Genomic DNA, 22,334 nt, shown 5'->3' with positions numbered 1-22,334 from the left:
GTGAACCACCCAGTGAGGACCACCTAATGTGAACCACCCAGTGAGGACTACCCAATGTGTACCACCCAATGTGAACCACTCAATGTGTACCACCCAATGTGAACCACCCAGTGAGGATCACTCAATGTGTACCACCTAATGTGAACCACCCAGTGAGGACCACCCAATGTGTACCACCCAATGTGAACCACCCAGTGAGGACCGCTCAATGAAGATGGCCCAATGAGGACTACCCAAAGAGGACCACCCAGTGAGGACCACGCAGTGAGGAATACCCGATGAGGACCACCCAATGTCAACCGCCCAATGAGGACCGCACAATGAGGGTGGCCCAATGAGAACCACCTGCTGAGGACCACCCAATGAGGACCACTTGATGGGGACTGCGACCTGCCCCTGAGCACTTGTTAGTAAGTCCTGTTTCCAGGAGCTGGTAGATTCCACTGTGTCGATCAATTGTCTGAATCCTTTAGGCCCATGACCATGACCCAGTAGCCACGATGCTTGGCACGAGAGCTGTCAGCTTGCCTACCTTCATTTGAAAGTTAATTTTCATTCCTTTTAAAAACAAAACCTCCTTATTTTCCTAAATACTGCATTCGCAGTAGGGAAACGAAGGACCTGATAAAACACCGAAAATGGAATACTAAGCGGGAGACAGTTTTATAACAGACCAAATTGGCGTGTTCCATTCTCACTCTGGGCCACAAAATACACCTGTCCATCCATCTGAGGATCCTTTTAGTTAGCAAATGGGTTTGGTGAAAATAAATAGAAGGGGATTCCTTCCTTACGACAGTCTCGTAATACTTTGTAGTCTCTCTGCGTGATAAATCGAAGGCTGGTGTAAATTACAGACATCGAGCAGAACATGTCTCAATACGTTTTAATGCCATCCTACAATAACCACAATTCATTCTTCTGCCTAGTTATGGCATGGGTTTGTTACCATGGGCCAGCTGTGTCCCACAACTCCTTATACGTCTGTATGGCCCAAGAAGAGGCAGTGATCCTGGGTTCACAGCCCATTGCCCCAGGGTTGGGCCAGGTGAGGGCAGGGCAGCTTGACCCTGGAAGCCCAACAGTCTTCTCTGCCAGTGCATCCACCCTGAGGACCTGTGTTGCAGCTTAAAAAACCTACATTCCTGCTTCTCCTGGCCTCTGTATACCCCGAAACACTTGTGCAGCCAATTGGGTACTTCCCAGGTATAGTCATTACAGGAACATAAGAAAGTTGGCAGCCAATTACACACTCCGCAAGATCCCACACACTAGATCTCTGTGATCAACGACCAGACAATCTGTTGGGAACGTTGTGCATTGTTTTGGAGAACCCCCTCCCCCATTTTTTGATCTTGACACGCGGAGCAGAGAGTCAGGTGTCCCCATCCCTCCCCACCCACAGTTTAATAACTCATGGGCAGTTGACCCCTCTGACAGTGCAGCACCCTGCTCCATACTGGGGTACCAGCTTAAATTCTGTGTTCAGGCCTCTGGTGTGGCTATTAAATCCAATATCATTCAGACGGGGCAGAGTGATCTGGTGAGCCCAGGCTGGCATCTGGTTCCAGCACTTCCAATTCAGCATTACTTGGAGACTTAGGAACAGGAGGAGGCCATTCAGCCCCTTTCAAGCCTACTCTGCCATCCCACATTCCTACATAATCTCCATACCCGTAAGGCAGCAGTCTCCAGAAATCTGTCCACCTCTGTATTGAATACATCCAGTGACTGCGTCCTTTGGAGCAGCAAATTTCAGAGTTTCACCACTCTTTCACAGTAGAGATTTTTCTCCATCGCAGTTTTCAATGGCCAACCCCTAATTCTACTTTCATTTTGAAAATCAATCTCGAATTAAGAACCTAATTGTGGCAATGAAACTGTTATCAATTGTTGGAAAAACCCATCTGGTTCACTAATGCCCTTTAAGGAAGGAAACTGCCATGCTTACCTAGTCTGGCCTACACGTGACTCCAGACCCACAGCAATGTGGTTGACTCTAAACTGCCCTCTGGGCAATTAGGGATGGGGCAGTAAATGGTGATCCAGCCAGCGTCGTCCACATCCCAAATAAAAAAAAAACAATTTGCTCTTGGGATGAGCTGACTATCTCTCACTCAAGGGGAGACTGGTATGTGCCATGTGATTGCATGTTAAAAGTGGCGGTTGGAGTTGGGGTTTGTATATAGTTAATCTCTCACTGTCTTCTGCTCTCTGACCGCAGTATACCTCCAGTTCGTCCGGGGGTGAGAGTTCGTGTGAGGAAGGAAGGATGCGTCGGCCCACACAACTCCGACCATTCCACCCGAGGGGAGCAGGGGATGCGGACCTCCCCATCTTAAACCTGTCGAGCGACCCAGACTACTCATCCAGCAGCGAGCAGTCATGTGACACCGTCATCTATGTAGGCCCTAACGGCACCACCCTGAGTGATAAGGAGCTGACCGACAACGAGGGGCCACCCGACTTCGTGCCCATAATTCCCTCACTGCAGAAGAACAAGAATGAGGCTAGGCCCGAAGGCAGCACAGAGCCTGTGGCGGTGCTGCCGGAGAAGGACTGCCTAAAGTGCAACACTTTCGCTGAGCTGCAGGAGCGACTGGAGTGCATCGACGGCAGCGAGGAGTCAGACAAGTTCCCCTTCGAAGAGCTTCCGTGCAGTGAGCAGCCTGTGATGGGCGAGGAGGTGCAGGCCCAGAGGGGAGAGGCCCAGCAACTGCTCGGACAGACCATGACGCGCTGGGCCCCTGAGGAGAGTGCAGAGGACGCCAATCCTGGCCCCGTGCGAGCCCAGGCCGTGCTGCAAGGCGGTTCAGCACCGTCCTCCCCCCGGAGCATCATGGGAGGTGGCAACACCCAACTAAACGCATCATCGAGGAGTCAGAGCACGAAGGATGTCCCACACAGTGGCAGCAGCGCAGAGCTTAAGCCCAGGCCCATGGGCTCCCCAAGGCTCGGGATAGCAAGCCTGTCAAAGAGCTCTGACTACAAGCTCCAACACTCACCCTCTCAGCGCTGCAAGGTGTACACCCAGAAAGGCTCCCTGCCCAGCCCGGCTGCTCCCCCACCCCACACACCGACCAGGGACTGCAAGAGGGAAATCAGGGCAGCCCCGGTGGGAATGAGCCCCCAGGTGATGAAGAGATCCGTGTCTTCGGGCACGCAGTATTCACAGGACTCCACCCTCTCAGACCAAGAGCAGGAGCCTTCCGACATCGACAAGAAAGAAATGATGAGCTGGGCCACAGTCACCCTGCAGCAGCCCCTAGAGCTGAATGGGGAGGACGAGCTGGTGTTCACTCTGGTCGAGGAGTTGACCATCAGCGGCATTCTGGAGAATGGCCGGCCCACCAGCATTATCAGCTTCAACAGCGACTGCTCGGTGCAGGCCTTGGCCTCAGGCTCCAGGCCCGTCAGCATCATCAGCAGCATCAACGAGGACCTGGACTGCTATTCGAGCACTAGCCCCTTCTCCGAAGTCAGCATCACCAAGTTCCTGCCCTTCCCCAAGCCGGGCCTAGACGAGAAAGTGTTGGTTTCGAGCAGCCACCGCTCATCCATTAGCTCCTGGCTCAGTGAGATGAGCACGGGGAGTGACGGTGAGCAGTCCTGTCACAGCTTTGTCACCCAGACCTGCAGCGATAATGGTGAAGCCTTGGCAGACCCCTCGCTGCTGGATGTGGTGAGCAGTCACCAAGAGGAGTGTATGGCGTACGCTTGCAGCGGGAAGAACTCCGTCATGGACAAATTCTTCAGCATGTCGGAGAAGGCCAACGAGGCCAAAGGCCTCTACCAGATAGCCGCCAACCAGAACTGCAAGATCGCAGCTCTGGGGAAGACCACGGTCAGAATATCAAATGCTTCGGGCCTGCCCAGGGGTGAGGGCTGTTTCCCCATTCAGACGAACATTTCGGTGCACCCCTGTATCAGGCTGAAGCCGGTGCATTTCCCCGAACAGCACGATGTGTTGGCATCTGTCAGCTGTCCTCCAGCGCACCCCCACCATCACCACGCCAGGGCCGCCGGCACCTCACAGGACATGACCTTCGATGACCCGTGGTTGAAGCGTGAGGACGAGGAGGAGGAGGAGGAGGACGAGGAAGAGGAGGAGGAAGAGGAGCTGGAGGACGCTGGGCTGGATGGAAACGAGAGTGCTGACAGAGGAGGGAGTCGAAAGCAGACCGCGGCCGAAAGCCCTGGCAGCGGCAGGTCCGAAACCCCTGTCTCCCCCGCGCGGGGAGATCCTTCCAAGAGGGTGGTGGATGGCTGCGAGGTGGCACCGACTGCTTCCTGCAGTCAGAGCTCCACCCTCTCACTGGACAGTGCCAAGGAGGGCAGCTTATCCCAGGCACTACCGCGCCCATTGCTCGCCAAACAAGACAACCTGGAGGGTGCCTCCCTCAGGCCTCTGTGCCTCCCTGCGGAGAGCAGCAGCACTTCCACGACTACCACCACGTCGCAGGCCTCCACCCCTTGCAGCCCCAAAGCCACCCTGGAGAGGAGAGTGGGCTCCCCCAACAAGCACGGCCTGCTGCCGGCCCGGCCTAAAGGGATGCCCCCGCTGCCCCCGGTCAGGAAGTCAAGCCTCGATCAGAGGAACAGAGCCAGTGCCCAGCACACGCTGGGTGGCAACAGCCAGGCTACGACGGTGTTGGCGGCTACGCCAGACGAAGGCGGTGTCCACGTCAAAGCCAAGGCCCCAAGTTTGGAGAACTGCGGCAAAGCAAGCAGTGGGAAAGGTGAACTGTTCAGCAGTCGGCCTAACTCCCTGAACAGACGGTACGCTGGCCAGTACGAGTGCCTCTCTTTGGAGAGGGCAGGGAGCTTGACGTCCGTGGGGTCGAAGGTCAGCGCGTCCCGAGACAGCACAATGCCTCGAGCAGGCCGCAGCCTGAATCGAGCCACTGTGTCATCACCTACGCAGCCTGGCACTCCGCCATCAGTGGGCACCTCCCCAAAGTCAGGCGCCTCCAAAATGTCAGCCGTCAGCAAGCTGCTCCTAGCCGGACCCAAGTCACGCAGTCTTTCGGCATCCAGCACAAAGACCCTGAGCTTCTCCACCAAATCGCTGCCTCAGTCTGTTGGCCGCAGCTCCAGCATGCCTTCCAACTCGAGGAACATGTCCTGGTCCACCCAGTCTCTCAGCAGCAAGCAGAGCAGGGGGTCCAGCATCGTGGCCAAGCTTCCCCTGCGGGCTGTCAACGGCAGGATCTCCGAGCTGCTGCAGGGGACTGCAGGCTCCAGGGGCAGCCACCTGCGGGCCAGCGCCGACTCGGAGAAATGGAGCCCGCACTCGGGTGAGAAGCCCCCCCCCCAGGCCCTCCCGTCGCCCTACAGCAAGGTCACCCCACCCCGCAAACCTCACCGATGCAGCAGTGGTCACGGCAGTGACAACAGTAGCGTGCTAAGTGGTGAACTCCCCCCAGCCATGGGCAAAACCGCCCTGTTCTACCACAGTGGGGGCAGCAGTGGGTATGAGAGCATGATCAGGGATAGCGAGGCCACAGGAAGCACGTCTTCGGCCCAGGACTCCATGAGTGAGAATGGAAACTCGGTGCCGGGTAGATCCAGGAGTCTGAAATCTCCGAAGCGCAGGATGAACACAGGTAAAATAAGATCACATCCTCACTCTGTCGTCGTTAGAAATTGTGGTGTTTATTACATCGGATGCATTGATCCAATCATCTCCGAGGAGAAATTAAATAAGTACCCGTGGGGTAAAGGATTTCACTGAAAAGAGAGATGCGTTGCCAAAGATTTTCATCTTACACTCATCAGGACACATGCAAGAATGCCAAATTCCAAACAATCACAACAATTTATACTACGGGGGGAAAGGGTGCCAATAGTCAACTCTAATTGGCCGAGGCTTTTCTCTGGCAATGTATAGCACTGGAGAAAGTCTCAGCAAATTGATTGGCAACCAATCAGCACCCTGTTGTCCTGTAGGATAAGTATTGGGAGCCTCCCGATTTTGGCAATCTCGCGCTTGTCCTGATGATTGTAAGTAAAAAGGCTTCAGCAATCTGGCTCCCTTTTGAGCAAGATTCGCATACAATACTGTACCAGGGAGTAGTAGTTTGAATAGAAGGGTGTGTTGGGAGGAAATGGAGCAGTTGGGCCAAACAGCAAGTTTCTGAGCTAGAAATACGACGTAGTTCCACGATCTTAAACTGTGGAGAGTGGAGGATAGGTCGGAGTGTTTGGCAATGTGGGGAAGTAATGTGATGGGGATATTGGGCTGTGACATTACTTGGAATAGCAACTACCCATCCAGCTTTCAACCTTGCAGCCTTATTCTGAAATCAGTCACAGGTATTTCAAGAGCTGTAACCTGGTTAAGAAACGTTGGTTTGCATGGCGATGAGGAGACACAATAAAGTCCAAATCTGTGTGTGGGAATCACTTGCTCAGACCACCAATAAATAGAATGCTTTTTCCCCTTTCACATGTGAGGTGGTGCGAATGGCCTAATCTGTGTACAGTGTGTCATGGTTAACAGAGCAGTTGGTGATATAGTTGATCAAATTAGTTGACATGCGTTTCTCAGTGGAGATGCTGGTGTAGTGGTAATGTCTCTGGGTGGGTAATCCAGTAGGTCAATGCTCTGAGGACTGTGGATTCAAATCCCGTCATGGCAAATCAATTTGGCTTTAATTAATAAATCTGGAATATCCAATTAATCTCTGTAATAGTGGCCAAGAACCTTAAACAGCTGTCATTTAAACCCCATCTGGTTTATTAATGACTTTTTAAAGGAAAGAAATCTGCCTCTTGGTCTACACATGACTCCAGACCCACAGCAACATGTGTGACTGGCCAGGCCACAGTTGGAGTATTGTGTGCAGTTTTGGGCCCCATATCTCAGGAAGGATGTACTGGCCCTGGAGCGGGTTCAGAGGAGGTTCACGAGAATGGTCCCAGGAATGAAAACTTAACATATGAGGAACGTTTGAGGACTCTGGGACCATACTCATTGGAGTTTAGAAGGATGAGGGGGGATCTAATTGAAACTTACAGAATACTGAATGGTCTGGACAGAGTGGATGTTGGGAAGATGCTTCCATTGGTAGGAGAGACTAGGACCCAAGGGCACAGCCTTAGAGTAAAGGGAAGACCTTTTAGAACGGAGATAAGGAGAAACTTCTTCAGCCAGAGAGTGGTGAATCTATGGAATTCACTGCCACAGAAGGCTGTGGAGGCCAGGTCATTGAGTACATTTAAGACTGAAATAGATAGGTTCTTGATTATCAAGGGGATCAAGGGTTACAGGGAGAAAGCAGGAGAGTGGGGTTGAGGAACTTATCAGCCATGATTGAATGGTGGAGCAGACTCGATGGGCCGAATGGCCCAATTCCTACTCCTATGTCTTATTGACTCTGAATGACCAACTGAAATGGCGAGTAAGCCGCTGAGTTTGAGGGCAATTAGGGATAGGCAGCAATTGTTGACCGTGCTAGCGATGCCCACACTCCGTGAAAGAATCAATTAATAAATAAGGTGCTAGGATCTGGATTTAACTCCAACCTGTGGAATAATGCATTGCCTATTGGCATTCTCAGATGTAGTTTACTTCACCTTTTAGTTCCAGTAAATTTCAGGGGGTGATGATGGGCTTTCTGTTTTAACTTGTAAAAGCCAGAAGTTCAATTTGTCACCAGACATATTAATATGGCTCATTCTCCACAGGCTGCAATAATTGTGGGTCATGTGATGTTTAATTACTTTCATAAGACCATGAAAACTAGGAGCAGGAGAAGGCTGTTCGGCCCCTCGAGCCTGCCCCACCATTCAAAAGGTCGTGGCCTACATGTAACTCCAGGCGCACTGCCATCTGCAATGGACCTTTAAAAAGGACCCGAGGGGTAACTTTTTCACGCTGAGGGTGGTGTGTGTGTGGAATGAGTTGCCAGAGGAGGTGAGGGAGTTATAATTATAACATTTAAAAGACATCTGATGGATTTATGAATAGGAAGGGTTTGGAGAAATATGTCCCATATGCCAGCAAATGGGATTAGGTCAGATTGGGATGTCTGGTCAGCATGGACGAGTTGGACCAAAGGGTCTGTTTCCGTGCTGTATAACACTATGACTCTATAACAGGAGGAGAACCCAAACCCTAGGCTCCTTCAGTGATACTGACCATAAAACCATCATCGATTGTTATAAGATCCCATCTGGTTCACTGATTCTCTTTTGGGAGACAAATCTGCCATCTTCACCCAGCCTTGACCCTACACCTGACTTTAGACCCACTGCAATGTGGTTGACTCTTAACTGCCCTCTGAAATGCCCCAGTAAGCCACTTGTTCAAAGGCAGTTAGGGATGGGTAACAAATGCTGTTTTTGCCAAATAACACCCACATTCCCTGAAGAAATAAGGAAAAAAAGAAATGCCTGTTTTGAAAGTATTGTTTAGTGTGAAGTCAGTGCTGTACGAATGATGGTTATTCACTGGGCTTTAGAAATATGAGAGGTGATCTCATTGAAACACATAGGATTCTGAATGGGCTTGACAGAGTAAATGCTGTGGTAATGTTTCCCCTCATGAGAGAGTCTCGGTCTAGAGGGCATAGTCTCAGAATGAAGGGGCACCAATTTAAGACTGAGAAGAGGAAGAATTTCTTCTCTCAGAAGGTTGTGAGTCCTTGAAACACTTTGCCGCAGAGAGCTTGTGTGTATTTAAGGCTGAGATAGATGGATTCCTGATCATTCGGGGAATCAAGGGAGATGGGGAAAAGGCAGGAAAGTGGAGGATCGACTATTAACCTATTGAATGGTGGAGCAGGCTCGAGCGGTTGGATGACCTAGTCCAGGTCTATTCTGCACCCCCGTTCACTCACTCAGGCAGACTTTACAGAAATCTCGAAAGGAGCCTCCTCGAGGGGCCTGTCTTAATGATGGCCATATCTCCCCCACCTCAAGGTAAGCAACTAGTCTTTTTGTGCATGAACTTGAAACATTGAATCACTGCAGTGCAGGTACCCATGAGGACCCTCAGAGCCAAGCCTGTGTTAGGCAGAGACTTTGTTGCAGAGCTCCCAGGATAGCAGTCAGGAGTAGAAAACTGTGCTAATAGCCCCCTGTACAAGCTTGGGGAGACTGGAGGGAATCCCAGGACTGATTTAGTTTTCAAAAAGGATTAATAATTCTGGGATAACACAGTGTGGAGCTGGAGGAACACCGAAGGCCAGGTAGCATCAGAGGAGCAGGGATGTCGACGTTTCGTGTCGGGACTCTTCTTCAGAAAAGGGTCCCGACCCGAAACGTCAGCTTTCCTGCTCCTCTGATGCTGCCCGGCCTGCTGTGTTCATCCAGCTCTACACTGTGTTATCTCTGACTCCAGCATCTGCAGTTCTTATTATCTCTGAGTTTATAATTCTGGATTTATTTATAAGCCAATACTGCGTAAAGGTGTTACAGAACCCAGGCAGGTAAATAAAGTTAAGGTACAATTTGCTATGATCTAACTGAAGAGCAAAACAGGCTTGAGGGGGTAATTCTCCCATTCTTATTCCCAGGTGCCAGCAAATAGAAACTTCTAGAAAAGAGAAGAAAATTCTATTTACATTTTTGAATTCAAGCCAAATATTGAAACATTAGCTCTCGTTTTCACACAGAATAGATGACGTTGAGAGCTGTTTGAAGTTGGTCCAGTTAGTGGATTGATTAATGAGGTAGGATTTGGACACAGTTCTGGAGCTAGACAGATTTCCAAATGCTGGACATATTGTGACAGACTTTTTGTCAGAGTTCACGGGTGGTTTGATAGCAGCACTGTTAAGATTGAGAATTCCAAACTTTGGGAGGGAAGTCCCTTGGAATTCCCAAGTCTGAGGACGTCTAGTATTGGAGTGGACCAGGAGGAAAGGAAGCAGGTTTCCTGGGGAGTTCTCAAAACGTTTCTTTCATCCCAACTGTCTGAGAAGAAAGGCAAGAGGTAATGTTCACAGGAGTTTCTACGTTCTTCAAGTAGCCTCCTCCAGACCCACTCACAGCCCCTCGCAATCTTTTGACAAGGTCCCACATGGGAGCCTGATTGAGAAGGTTAGAGCACTTGGAATGGAGGGAAACTTGGTGAGATGGATCAGAAACTGGCTCAGTAATGGGACACAAAGGGTGGTGGTAGAAGGTTGTATGAGTGACTGGAGGCCGGTATCCAGCAGTGTACCATGAGGATCAGTACTGGGACCCTTATTGTTTGTTATATACGTAAATGATAGTGATGAAAATGTGGGGGATTGTTAAACAAATATGCAGACAACACCAAGATTGGTAGGGTGGTTAACAGCGAAGAAGATGTTTGTAGTTTATGGGAAGATATAGATGGGTTGGTCAGATGGACAGACCAGTGGCAGATAGTATTTAACCCTGATAAGAGTGAGGTGATGCACTTTGGAAGAAGAAACAAGATGAGGGAGTATTTAATGAATGACACAATACTGGGTAGCTTAGAGGAACAGAGGGATCTTGGAGTAATTATTTACAGATCCCTGAAGTTGGCAGAGAACATGAATAGGATAGTTAAGAAGGCATATGGGATACTTGCTTCATCAGTTGCAGCATAGTGTATAAAAGCAAGGAAATAATGTTGGAGTTGTACAGGGCGTTGGATAGGTCACAGCTGGAGCACTGTCACCTCACTAGAGGGTACAGAGGAGATTCACCAGGATGTTGCCTGGAATGGAGAAATTGAGCTATAAGGAGTGACTAGATAGGCTTGGATTGTTTTCTTTAGAGCAGAGAAGACTGAGGGGGACATGACTGAGGTGTATAAGATTATGAGGGTTATAGACAGGGTGAATAGTGAGCAGCTGTTCCCCTTGGTTGAGGGGTGAATCACAAGGGGGCATAGTTTTAGGGTAAGGGGTAGGAGATTCAGAGGGGATTGGGGAAAAGAAATTTTCACACAGCAGGTGGTGGGAATCTGGGATGCACTGCCTGGGAAGGTAGTGGAGGCCGGAAACCTTACAGCGTTTAAATAACTATTTGGATGAGCACTTCAAATATCACAACATTGAAGGATATGGGACCAGTGCAGGAAATTGGGATTAGCGCAACATTAGTGGTTGTTATATCAGTGCAGACTTGATGAGATGAGGGACCTTTTCTGCGCTGTGTGCATCTTATGGGGCCTTACTGAGACTGCATCTCTTGTGGTCACCATCCTATGTACCTGGCCCTCAACATGCCCTACGATTGGGAAACAGTAGCTGACACAATATTCAATGTGCTGCGATCTGGAAGCACAGGTGCTGTGCACTTTGGAAGAAGAAACAAGATGAGGGAGTATTTAATGAATGACACGATACTGGGATGAAATAATGTTAACAAAAGCCAAAATCTCCTTTTCACTTCCAGACGGGCTCTCACACACAACGCTCAGCCACAATCTCTTGATTCGCCACTCATTGCCCTTGACGTTAATCAATGGGGTTGCCAACCCTCAAGAATTTCTCTGGGCTCTCCAGGAAATGGGGGAGGAGGTGGGAGTGGAAAAGGATGACAGCCAGAAATCAGCCTGTCTTGTCGTTTCTCTGATGGGTGACGCAGTGAGGATGGACATACTGAGTGACCATCATTGCGATGCATTTTCAGGGCAGCTAAAACTTGCAGGAGTTTGTGTAGTGAAACCTCCGGGGTACCTTCCGACCTAAGCTGGTGACCTTATTCCACACGGAAGCAAATATATGGAATTTTCAAAGCCTGTGGTGCTGTGATTACAAATCTACATCCAAAGCAGTTTAAAATAAAAGCAATTAGGTCAGAAACCCGTTTACACAGAAGGAGCAAAAATCAAAGAGAGATTAGAGAGAGGGTCAGATTGGATATTTCATCAGTGCCCAACTTCCCATTGCAAACATTACAGTCACGGCAGCACCAATCTAACAGCCTGAATGTCAAAATGCTACATTTTTCAAGAGTAAACAAGATAAAATGATTGGAGAACGAAAAAGCTTCCCTTGGAACTCTTCGAAATTCTGGGAGATAGTTGTTTGAATTTGGAATCACAGTTCTCCTGCTGGAAGTGAGAAAAGGTGATTTCCATATATTTGATTGTGAAGGTTTAAAACATGTTCGCTGGGTGCATTTCTGGTTTAATAACATTTTTTAAAAGAAAAATCTGCATTTATATAGCAACTTCCAACAATGCTGGGGCATCCCATAGAGATTTAGCACCAATTAACTTATCAGTGTTATCATGTAGAAACCCGGCCAGCAATTTGTGTAAAGCACAAGTAGCAACATAATAATCTGTTTGCTGTTGATTGAAGGATAAATGTTGATTGCACACCGGGGATAAATCCCCTGCTGTACTTTGAAATTAATGCCTTGGGATGGGCAGACAGGACCTCAATTTAATGTCCCAGCCAAAAAAACAGCCTGTTGAGACTGCAGCACTCCTTCAGCAGTGCATTGGAGCATAACCCTGACTGTTAAATAAGGATTTGATCTTAAAAAAAATAAATGTCTGATTCCGAGGAGAGAGTGCCACTGACTGACTGAATCTAATGCATTATGCTGTGCTGAGTGTGTCAGCTTAAATATAGTTAAATATAGCCGGGTGGGTATGTGAAATGGTGGTGTAGTGTAATTGTCACCGAACTAGTAATCCAGACCCCAGGCTAATGTTCTTAAAGTTATGGATTCAAATCCTGCCATCCTGCCAGGGGCATCACGGTGGCTCAGTGGTTAGCCCTGCTGCCTCACAGCACCAGGGACCCAGGTTCGATTCCAGCCTCAGGCAACAGTCTGTGTGGAGTTTGCACATTCTCCCTGTGCCTGTGTGGGTTTCCTCTGGGTGCTCCGGTTTCCTCCCACAGTCCCAAGATGTGTAGGCTAGGTGGATTGGCCATGCTAAATTACCCATAGTGCCCAGGGCTGTGCAGGCTGAGTGGGTTAGCCATGGGCAATGCAGGGTTACAGGGTTACAGGGTTAGGGTAGGGGGCGGTGGACCTTCAGAGGGATAGTGTGGACTCAATGGGCCAAATGGCCTGCTTTCACACTGTTGGGATTCTGTGACCTCTATGTGCAGCTACTAGATTTTAAACTCGATAAATAAAACCTGGGTGTGTAAAATCAGTCTTTCTGATGGTAGCCGTTATAAGTGTGGACAGTCAATCAGCCATCCTAGGGGCAGTGGTGCCATAGTGGTAATGCCACCAGGCTAGTAATTCAGAATGCTAGGCTAATGCTCTGGAGTCATAGGTTCAAATACCACCTCCCCACGGCAGATGGTGTATTCACCAAAAGTCTGGGATAAAAAGGGAGCCTGATGTTGACCATGTTTGCTACTATCCTTTAGGAAATCTGCCATCATTACCTGGTCTGGCCTGCATGTGACTCCAGACCCAGGACAATGAGTTGGGTAATAAATGCTGCCTGGTCAGTGATGCCTACATCCCATGACCAATTATATTTTAAATCCTTATCTGGTCTGGCAAACACATGATTCCATCTCTACAGGAGTGTGGTTGATTGTTACCCACCCTCTGAAATCTGTTTAGCAAGCCAATCAGTTAAAGGTTCAATGAATTGCTATATTCAGGTAACATTTTTAAAAACAATAAAAAACAGTTCTGAGTGGTAGAGACTGTAGTAATATTCGTAACTTGACTGAGGAATAAATATTGACCATGCACCAAAACCTACATTTTGTTAGAGGACAGAAATGAGTAAAGGATCACCTCTCGAACAGCAAGCTCATTGATATCTGCAGGGTAGGAGTATGAGTGAAGTACTAAAGAGCCTTATAAATCCTTTAATGCCCCTTTAAATAACAACCTACACACTAATGGACGATGCAAATGGAGGGAATTAAAATGTATCTGGTTATTAACAGTCCTTATGTTCAACACTGATGCTGTTCAGTAAAACAAGTGTTGCTTTCTGTACATCTGTGTGGAACCAATTCACGAAGCCTACAATAAGTACAGTAGAGATCAAAGTAATCATATATATCAGGCCTAGATTTAAGAGGTACATTGCTACTGCACTGAGCTCACATTCTAAGGAAATTCTTTCACCGCGTATAAGAGTGTTTTGTTAAAAATGGAAATCGTTCAGCATTAGTTGTGATGGGATTGAACATTATCAGGCACAATGAAAGTAGATCCTGTGCAATGTATTCTATCCCATCAGACCGCTGGAATCTGGTCCCTCTTGTGACCTGTCCATTAATTTCACGGGAACTTTAAGCTGGAATGATGCAGCCACTAGAGTCTCCAGGGCCTTCAATGCCCTTCCCTTGTTACCCTCAGCTCCTATAATACCAGTCACAGATTGTATTTAAACAGCACTGCTGCTGTTGTAAAACATCCTGAGGCCTAGGCCTGGGCTGATGTTCTGGCTCATGGGTTCATATCCCACCACAGCAGCTAGGGTTTTTTGAATTCATTTAATAAACGTGCAGTTATACACCTAGTCTTAGTGAATGGTGACCATGACAACTAGCACTGGTTTTTGTAAAGCTGTCTGGTTCACTTCTGTCCCTTTCGGTAGGCAACGTCTTGTTCTTACCTACATGTGACTCCAGGCCCACTGCAATGGGGTTGACTCCTAACTACCCTCTGAAAATGCCGAGCAAGCCACTCAGTTCCAACTCAGTTAGGGATGGGCAACCAATTGTGCCCATGACGACGATGCTCACGTTGCATCAAAGAATAAAGAGGAGCGCTTTTTTTAATTCATTCATAGGATGAGGGCATCGCTGACCAGGCAGCATTTATTGCCCATCCCTAATTGTCCAGAGGGCAGTTAAGCATCAACCACATTGCTGTGGGGCTGGAGTCAAATGTAGGCCAGGCCAGGTAAGGATGGCAGATTTCCTTCTCTAAAGGGCATTAGTGAACCAGATGGGTTTTTTTTTTGTAAATGGCAATCAGCAGTGGTTACATGGTCAACATTATGCTACGTTTTTATTCAGATTTTTTGGTTGAATTCAGATTTCACTATCTGCCATGGTGGGATTCACCACCAAGTCCTCAGAGCATTACCAAATTTCCTTCCGTAAAAGGCACTAGTGAACCAGATGGGTTTTTTGTTACGACAATCGTTAGTGGCTACACAGGCCCCATTAGATACATTTACACTACATTTTTATTCCAGACTTTTTATTGAATTCAAACTTCACCATCTACCATGGTGGGATTTTTAAGCCCATGGATTGCACACCCAGTGACATTACTACAGCACTACTGATTCCGCCAGTCATGGAACATCCCAAAGTGCTTTAAGCCAAGGAAGTACTTTTGAAGTGTAGTTATTGTTGGTTGCGGGAAATAAGGTGCCTTATGTAACTCAAAAATGTCCCACAACCTACTGAATTAGAGGTGAGAGTATCAGCATTGAATCATGGTTAACACACAGCCTTCGCCAACCGCAACAACTGATACTGATATAGTGCCTTTGTCACCATAAAATGTTCCACAGAAACTTCATATGAAACTATCCAATATAAGGAGATGTTAGGACAACTGAATAAAAGCTTGGTCAAAGAGGTAGGCAACATCCCGAAGCAGAATGACTGAGAAAGAATGAGGTTTAGGGAGGGAATTCCAGAGCTTCGGGCCTAGGCATCTGAAGCCATGGACATCAATGGTGAAGTGAGTAAAATTGGGCTTTCTCAAGACCCCAATAATTTGATGAGCCAAGTATCTTGGAGTATTGAGAAGGACATAACAAAGGGCTATGGAGAGAATTGAAAACAAGGCTGATAATCATAGAAACAAACTGTTGTGTTTGACCAGGGACTATGTGAAGCCAGCACAGGGATGATGGGTTTAAGGGACTTGGTGCCTTATAGATAGGTTATAGGCAGCAGAGGTTTGAATGAACTTTGAGGTTTTAACTGCTTTCAGCTGCTTTGGAATGTTGAGTCTGAAGACCCGTAGGAGGGGTGAGGTTTTGAAGCCGAGAAAAGACAGATTTAATGGTGGCTTTTGTGGCCGTTAGCTCATCTCAAAGTCAACGACATGAAGGATGCAAACAGTCCAGCCTAGTCTCAGGCTGATGTCAGGGAGAGGAATGGAGCTGGGAGCTGGGCGACTAAGTTTGGATAGGAGACTAAAAAAAAGGTAATGGCATTCCATCTTCCCAATATTCAGTGGGAAGAAATTTCTTCTCATCCAGTATTGGATATCAAAATAATCAGGCTGATAATTTAACTGCACCAAATGATTTCAGAAAGACTTTAGAACTCATTGCTTTGTACACAAGATCCGTGTTCAGTCCCCGGCCTCTGTTGAAGTGATAAAGTTGGATCCAAGTAGCCTCAGTACCCCCTGACTGGGGAGCAGGAAATCTGCAGTGATCCACCAGGAAACATTTGACCCCATTGGCCTGAGCTGGCCATCAGGCTGAGCTGGGATGCCCTCAGATCCAAATGGTAACAGTTGCCCAGGAAGAGTTTGGATGAATGGTGACTGGAGTGAGGTGCTGCAGACTGTAATTAGGTACAATCCTAACTCAGCATGTGTTACACTGGGTAGTATTGGCATCTAGACCAGGCTTGGAAAAGTGTACAGGGGAAAGAATAAACAAATGGTACATAAGAATTTGGATAGGATCTTTCAAAGAGTCAAAGGAGAGACTTGATTGGCTGAATGGCTTCCTTCTGAGCTGTGTAACTGTAAGACCTTGCATCTCTCTAGTATGGAGGCAATATAATTAAAAACCAAAGAAATATTTAGTATCTCATTGCTTACCTTTTCAGAGTGATAAGTTTGTGGTACCTGCTGGCCTGATAGCAGTCCTGAAGATGCTACAGGCCCTAACCTGAGGATAATTTATATATTTGGAAAGCCATGCCCTGGGTCACAGCAGTTTCTGCCCTTGGGTCCATTGTAGACAATATATCAAAGGAGATCCCAATAAAATCTATACAAATATTTGAACACTACTCATAGGAATGGGATTAGGATAGCTGAAGAAGTGATAAATACAATCAGCATTTCTTCCAAAGCTCCTTCTTCCAGGAAACTGCTTTCACTTTCTCTTTTCGCTTTCTACATATTGATTCTTTAATGGGATGTGGGCATTGCTGGCATTTGGTGTCCTTTCTTAGGGTCTGGGTACCCCTGCTTAATCAGGAGCACCACTGAAGACAAGATGATGTATTTCTAAGTCAGGATGGTGAGTGGCTTGGAGAGGAACTTGCAGGGGGTTGGCATTCCCAACGTGTCTGCTGCCTTTGCCTTTGTCCTTTGCGGGGGGTAGAGGTCACAAGTTTGGGACGTTCGTGACACAAGGGGATCACACAAACCTCCAACCAACTCAGCTACTTAATCTTCAAGCACCCAACTGCCCATGTGTGACAGAGTCCACAGGTCACATGTTTTACTTATCAGTCATGTCAGAATCCATCGAACTGGAGTGGGAACAAGACACCCTCGATCCTGAGGGACAGCCTGAGAGGAAGAGTGGTTTGTATCTGGGGACATTTTGGGTGGGGGTTGGGGGATGATGTACAACACTGACCAATCATTTCTTACTAAGCTAATTTTGATTGCTCTGAATTGATGTAAGAGGATCTTATTATTGTGCTGAATGTTTTCTTGTTTGGAGTGTGCACTCATGGCACCAAAAGGGCTGTCATCACGGCAACAATCTTACATTGTTATCCCACGTTCCCGTCTTCAATCCACGCTTTATTTCAGATTTCCGACATCTGCGGTATTTTACTCGTGTCCCATTCTTTTGTTACTTTCATGGGGAGCTTGGTATTTTCTGTGTGCTTAGGCAAAGGGGGCAGTGCTAGCTGCTGCAGCCCAGTTGTATTCTTCTCTCAAACAAAGCCCAACTCCAGCAGCCCCAATGTCACCACCTCAGTGAGCTCAACACAGCCAGGGGTTCAGGCATAACTCTGTGGCTCGTGTCAAAGAATTGTACAACAAGGAAACAGACCCTTCGGTCCAACTCATCTGCATCAACCAGATATCCTAGAATAGTCTAGTCCCATTTGCCAGCATTTGGCCCATATCTCTGTAAACCCTTCCTATTCATGTACCCATCCAGCTGCCTTTTAAATGTTGTAATTGTACATGCCCACACCACTTCTTCTGGCAGCTCATTCCATATACACACACCATTAAAATGTTGCCCCTCAGGTCCCTTTTAAATCTTTCCCATCTCATTTTAAACCTATGCCCTCTAGTTTTGGACTTCCGTATCCCAGGATAAAGACCTTGGCTATTCACCTTCACTCTGCCCCTCATGATTTTATAAACCCCTATAAGATCACCCCTCATCCTTCGATGCTCCAGGGAAAATAGCCCCAGCCTATTCATCGTCTCCCCATTGCTCCAACCCCCAAACCCAGCGGCACCCTTGTAAATCTTACAAATTTAACAACGTCCTTCCTATAGCAGGGTGACCAGAATTGTACACAATATTCTAAAAGTGGCCTCACCAATGTCCTGTACAGCTGCAACATGCCCTCCCAACTCCTATACTCAATATCCTGACTGATGAAGGCAAGCATACCAAGTGCCTTCTTCACTATGCTATCTACCTGCGACTCCACTTTCAAGGAACTGTGAACCTGCACTCCAAGGTCTCTTTGTTCAGCAACACTCCCCAGGACCTTACCATTAAGCCTCTGAGTCAGAAGGCTGTAGCTGTGTGTAATCTAGACTGTTCCTTCAGTACCATCCTGAGGGACTGCTGCACTGTTAGAATTCCAAGTGAGACGTTAAACCAAAATATCGTCTGCCATCCCGATGAATGGAAACAAATCCCTCGGAGTTTTTCAGAGTTGGAAGAGGATTTCTCTCTGATGATGTGTCCATCAACCAATGCCTAAAATATGATGTTGCAAAGCAGTGCTTATATTGTGACTGCCACATGAAAGCTCTTCAAAATCGAATAATGATTGGCTAGCCTGGGTTTGTTCCCTCTGTTATCAAGAAAGTTACAGGGAGATTGACCTGATCTCCATAAAATGATGAGAGGTCTGGCCAGGAACAGTCCCCTTCCCTTAATGCAGAGGTCATTAACCAGGATGTAGGTTTTAAAGTAATTGGTCACAGGACTAGGGGGTAGGAATTGAGAAGTATTTTGTTTCTTTTAACTTCGAGGGTCTGAAGCTCACTGCTTGGAAGGGTGTTAGGGCCAGAAAACCCTTCATCACATTTGAGAAGAAACACTCAGATATACCTAAAGTGCTGTCACTTGCAATTTGATAAGGAAAAGGAAGGAAGTATATGTCAGGTACAGCTCGTTAAAAACAGGGGAAGTCCTTCAAAAGTGTAGAGACTGTAGGGCGTTGCTTAAAAAAGAAATTAGGAGGGCAAAGAGAGGCTATGAAATATCTTTGGCAGATCAAGGAAAACCCAAGGCTTTTTTGTAGGTATATTAAGAGTAAGAGAATTACCAGGAAAAGAGGGACCTATTAGAGACCTCATGGGCAGTCTGTGTGTGGAGCCTGAGGATGTGGGTGAGGTCTTAAATGAATACTTCTCTTTTGTATTCACAGAGGAGAAAGAAATTGCAGCCAGGGATTTTGGTTGGGGTAGTGAGGTTCTAGAGCATTTTCAGATTAATAAGGAGAAGGTGTTGGATGTTTTAGCAGACATAACGATGTGTAAATCCCCTGGGTCTGATGAGGTATCTCCCAGGCTGCTATGTGAGGCAAGGGAGGAGATTGCTGGAGCCCTGACAGAGATATTTAATACTTCACTGGCCACAGGTAAAATGCCAGCTGACTGAAGGACAGCTAATGTGGTTCCTTTGTTTAAGAAGGTCTGCAGATGTAGGCCAGGTAATTACAGACCAGTTAGTCTGACAGAGGTAAGATTATTCAGCACTTGGTAAGGCAGGGATTGCTGGGGGAAAGTCAGCACAGATTCTTACAAAGGGATGTTGAATTGAATTATATGATCTTTTGTCACTTGCATTTTACGATGAATAATGCAGCAAAATACAGTGAAAAGTTTCAACTGTCACCACAAGTTGCTGCCATTTTGAATAGTTTAAGAATAAAAAGATAAAGTTGAAAGAGATAACAAGAACGGCAGATGCTGGAGTCAGAGATAACACAGTGTGGAGCTGGAGGAACACAGCAGGCCAGGCAGCATCAGAGGAGCAGGAAAGCTGACATTTTGGGTCAGGACCCTTCTTCAGAAATGGGGAGGGGGAAGGGAGCTGGGAAATAAATAGAGAGGGAGGGATGATGATAGGTGAGTGCAGTTAGTGAGTGGTGGGGATTGGTCAGTGGGGAAGGGTAGGTGGGATAGGTGGAAGTAAAGATGGACAGGTTGTGTCAAGTCAAGGAGGCGTGGATGAGAGGGAGGGTTGGACATGGAATGAGGCCAGCAGGAGTGGGGTGGGGAGTTCCAAGTAGACGGATGTACAGGTTAACCCCTGTCTGATGTGAAAGGTTTGTTTTTTGCTTGAATGGAGGTGGAAAGGGAGGTGTAGGGGCAGGTGTAGCACCTCCTGCGGTTGCAGGGAAAGATACCAGGGGTGGTTGGGGCTGGTGGGGAGTGTGGAGCGGACAAGGGAGTCATGGAGTGAGCGGTCCCTACGAAAGCCAGATGGGGATGGGGAGAGAAATATCTCTTTGGTGGTGGGGTCGGATTGTAGGTGGCGGAAGTGGCGGAGAATGATGCATCGGATGCGGAGGTTGGTGGGGTCGTATCTGAGGACAAGGGGGATTCTGTCTTCATTTTTGTTTTGTTGGCGGGAGGCGATGTGAGGGCAGAGGTGCGGGAAATGCAAGAGATGCGGTCAAGAGCATTTTTGACCCCCGCAGGGGGAATGTTGTGGCCCTTGAAAAAGGAGGATATGTGGGATGATCGGGAGTGGAACGCTCCATCTTGGGAGCAGACACGGCAGAGGCGGAGGAATTGGGAATAGGGGATCGCATTACAAGTTGACAGATGTACAGGTGAACCCCTGTTTGATTTACAAGTCGACAGATGTAGCTGAAAGAGAGTCCTTCTTCATTCAGGTGCCATCTCCTCACCGCTGGACCCACCTCACCGATGCCGATGCCAGATCCTATGCTGGACCACAACCAGGAGTCCCCAGCTCTAGGCCTACCACAACCAGATACTATCTGACAAACTTAATTGAGTTTTTTGGAAAGGTGACTGAATATACCGATGAGGGTAGTGCAGTTGATTTGGTTTACATGGACTTCAGTAAGGCCTTTGACAAGGTCCCACATGGAAGGCTGGACCAAAAGGTAAAAGTCCATGGGATCCAAGGCAAGTTGGCAAACTGGATCCAAAATTGGCTTACAAATAGGAGGCAAAGGGTGATGGTGGAGGTTTGTTTTTGTAATTTGAAGCCTGTGATCCCTGTACCACAGGGATTGGTGCTGGGCCACTTGCTGTTTGTTATGTGCATTAATGACTTGCTTGTGAATATAGAGGGTTTAATTAGTAGGTTTGCAGATGGTGTGAAAATTGGTAGTGTTTGGTAGAGAGGAGTTTGACCTCAGGCTGCAATCTGTTATTGATCAGCTGGTAAGTGCTTTTTGGGAGGTCCAGTGTGGGAAGGATATACACAATGCATGGTAGGTCCCTTGGGTGTAGTGGGGAACAACGGGACCTTGCTGTCCAAGTCCATAAATCCCTGAAGGTGCCAGCACTGGTAGACAGGGTAGTGAAGGAGGCGTGCAAGATGCTTGCTTTCATTAGCCAGGATGTAGAGTATAGGAGCAAGGAAGTCTAGTTACAATCTTATAGAACATTGATTAGGCTATGGGTGGAATAAGCAGTTCAGGACACCCACACTATTGGAAGGATGTAGTTGCACTGGACAAGGTGCAGAGGGGATTCATCTGGATGTTGTCTGGGATGAAAGGGCTCAGTTATGAGGAAAAACTGGTTAAACTGGGTTTGTTTTCCTTGGAGCACAGGAGGCTGAGGGGGTATCTGACCGAGGTATACAAAATTATGAGAGTCATAGACAGAACAGGTTGTGAGAATCTTTTCTCCACGGCTGACATGTCTAAGACCAGGGGGTACACATTTAAGGGAAGGAGGAAGTGGTTCAGGTCTAGAAAATGTTTTTTTTTCACCCAGAGGGTGGTAGATGTGGAGCATGTGCTACTGAGAGGGTGTTGAAGGTGGTCATCTCGCAACATTTAAGAACCATCTGGATGAGAACTTAAAATGCCAGGGCACAGTAAACTATGGACCAAGTTCAGGAAAATGGGATTAATGTGGTTTGGTTTTTGCATGTCAGCACAGACATGGTGGGCCGAAGGGCCTGTTTCTATGCTGTATGTCTCTGTGACAATATACATCAAGAGCTGGACAATGTGATTAATTTGGATGGTGGGATTAATTTGGACAGTGTGATTAATTTGGACAGTGGGATTAAT

At 47.5% G+C, this 22,334-nt stretch overlaps 1 protein-coding gene across 2 annotated transcripts in view; it reads left to right on the top strand.

Annotated features, from left to right (window-relative positions):
- Positions 1 to 22,334, top strand: part of kif26ba (kinesin family member 26Ba) — a 319,220-nt gene that overhangs the window by 279,613 nt on the left and 17,273 nt on the right. For both annotated transcript variants that reach the window (XM_048601408.1, XM_048601409.1), the window contains one exon: positions 2,225 to 5,606. In XM_048601408.1, coding sequence (XP_048457365.1) covers positions 2,225 to 5,606 — 3,382 coding nt within the window. The remainder of the gene's footprint in view (positions 1 to 2,224; positions 5,607 to 22,334) is intronic.

The sequence above is a fragment of the Rhincodon typus genome, chromosome 9 (genome assembly GCF_021869965.1).
Source record: "Rhincodon typus isolate 14 chromosome 9, sRhiTyp1.1, whole genome shotgun sequence".
NCBI lineage: Eukaryota > Metazoa > Chordata > Chondrichthyes > Orectolobiformes > Rhincodontidae > Rhincodon > Rhincodon typus.
This window is presented reverse-complemented; position numbering and strand designations above follow the sequence as displayed.